Source organism: Nicotiana tomentosiformis, chromosome 6 (genome assembly GCF_000390325.3).
Source record: "Nicotiana tomentosiformis chromosome 6, ASM39032v3, whole genome shotgun sequence".
Taxonomy (NCBI): domain Eukaryota; kingdom Viridiplantae; phylum Streptophyta; class Magnoliopsida; order Solanales; family Solanaceae; genus Nicotiana; species Nicotiana tomentosiformis.
The window spans coordinates 129745061-129747119 of record NC_090817.1 but is presented as its reverse complement, the minus strand read 5'-3'; the positions used below and the strand labels follow the sequence as shown (position 1 = coordinate 129747119).

Sequence of the window (2059 nt, the reverse complement as noted above, 5' to 3'; positions counted from 1 at the left end):
TTTCGACCCCTAAACCCCAATCATTGACCACCGCCCCCACCCTTGACCCTCTCCTCACGACCATCCCCATCCCCTTACTTCCGTTCCCTCGAGATTCAAATCCTCACCGCCCTTCCCAGCTCACACCGCCCATTCTTTCCCATAGTATTTTTTTAGATTATATAAATACTCTTGGGATTATATTTTTTTCTTACTAACCAAATATTAAAAAATGAGTAAAAAAATCAATAATTTTTCAAAAAATATTTTCTTTCATGACAAACACACCCAAAAGACATAAAGTTCCCTGCATGCAATATGTGCTCCTCATACATGATTTTAATTTAAAAGTGATTCAGAAGTGACCTCAAATTTGAAATTAATCCATGTGAAATGAGAGGAAAAAATGGCAAATTTATTTGACGAGTGACAATAAGAGGCGGATGCAGTGGTAGTTATGGGTTCAATTGAACTCATAACTTTCGATGTTGAGTAGAAATTTATATGTAAAAATTTATTAAAATTGTAAAAATAATAGATTTGAACCCATAACTTTTAAAATATAATGAGTTCAATATTAAAAATCTTAAAAGTTAAACCCATAAAATTAAAACGGTGAAACAGCTCCATTGACGGTTGACTTAAAAGAGTTCTCCTAAAGCTGGATCTAGAAAATCAACACCTCCTCCTTTAATAATTGAACCAAAGGAATATTGAATCAACTCGTAATATCCGTGGTCCGTTCCCCCAAACGTGTCAACTTTAACATAAACATTATAGAATAACATAAACGTTATAGAATACTTCACTGCATCCTTTTCCTCTATATGAAGGCCCCTATATATATAGACCACTCATATATTGCCTTCACATAAACTCACATCTCTACCAACTCACCTCAAAAGCTCTCTTTCATCAATTCTCTCTCCTTACTTCTTAAGTGAAGAAACAAAAACCCACAAAGCAAAAAAGAAGTCTGCACCTGAAATATAGTATATACAGAGAGATGGATCAAAATGTACCAGTAATGGCAAAAAAGTTCTGGAAAATAGTCCGAGTGCCTTTTTTCATACTGAGGAAAGGCTTATCAAAGAGAAAACTAATGTTTGATCTCAACTTATTAATGAAGCGTGGCAAAATTGCAGGCAAAGCCGCCATTCAAAACCTCATGTTCCACCATAATAATAATACCTGTCCTTCCTCTACCTCATCTTCCAAAGAGTACTACGAATTCAGCTGCAGTAACAGCCCTGCTTTTCACCTTCCCTTTAACCTTAACAAACGCAGTAAGCACAATCATCACCATGAAACTGACGGCGACGTTTTAATGGTTAATGCTGCGGTTTTGAAGGCGTTGGAGATGATTCAGAGTGAAACGGCGTCGCCTGGATTCGGGAGAACTCCTACGGTGAGGCAATTAAGGGTAACTGATTCGCCGTTTCCTCTTAGAGATGGTGAGGGTAACAGTCACGTGGATGAGAAAGCTGATGAATTCATTTCAAGATTCTACAGAGATTTGAGACGAGAAGCTTCTGCTTTTGCTTAATGTTTTTTAAAGATTTTGAGAGTTCATGCATGTAATTGAGTCCACTCCTGTGCAATAAACAAGAAGGACGTTGTATCTTACACAGTTTCTCAGCGTTAATAGTTGGTGGAGTAATGGAGAATTTGTCGCTTCCATTCTGTCTCTATGAGCTTTTTTTTAAAGTTTTCTTTTCGGGGTTTTGAGGAAATTATCAGTAGAAAATAATGCTAGTATATAAATGTGATGGTACCGTCCCTTAATTTTCATTCATTTTTATGACATTTTCAAGGCTGAAGTCCTGAAATTCTGGCATTAGAATGTCGAGTACTTTTTATGTCCTTTTCTTCTCGAAAATAAGAAAAGCAAAAAGTTAAATTAGAAATCATTACTTACTCCTACAAGTTAAAGCAAAGCATTGAACAAGGTTAGCAAGTTAACATTTTTTCCTTCCTTCAAGCTCAAGGGTATGTAATCTTAATAGGAGTAGATTCAACATATTCACTACCTATCAAACCATAGTACTTACTCGGAGTTGGGTTTATAATTTTCAGTTTA

General features: G+C 35.9%; 1 protein-coding gene across 1 annotated transcript; it reads left to right on the top strand.

Moving 5' to 3' along the window:
• Window positions 1-836: 836 nt before the first annotated feature.
• LOC104088815 (uncharacterized) lies at window positions 837-1770 on the top strand. The gene has a single exon (XM_018768343.3). The coding sequence runs from the start codon at window positions 986-988 to the stop codon at window positions 1523-1525; it is 540 nt and encodes a 179-aa protein (XP_018623859.2). The 5' UTR covers window positions 837-985; the 3' UTR covers window positions 1526-1770.
• Window positions 1771-2059: the final 289 nt, after the last annotated feature.

Bases quoted from the DNA above. Each gene is read 5' to 3' on its own strand.
- LOC104088815 (XM_018768343.3), top strand. From the start codon at position 986: ATGGATCAAAATGTACCAGTAATGGCAAAAAAGTTCTGGAAAATAGTC.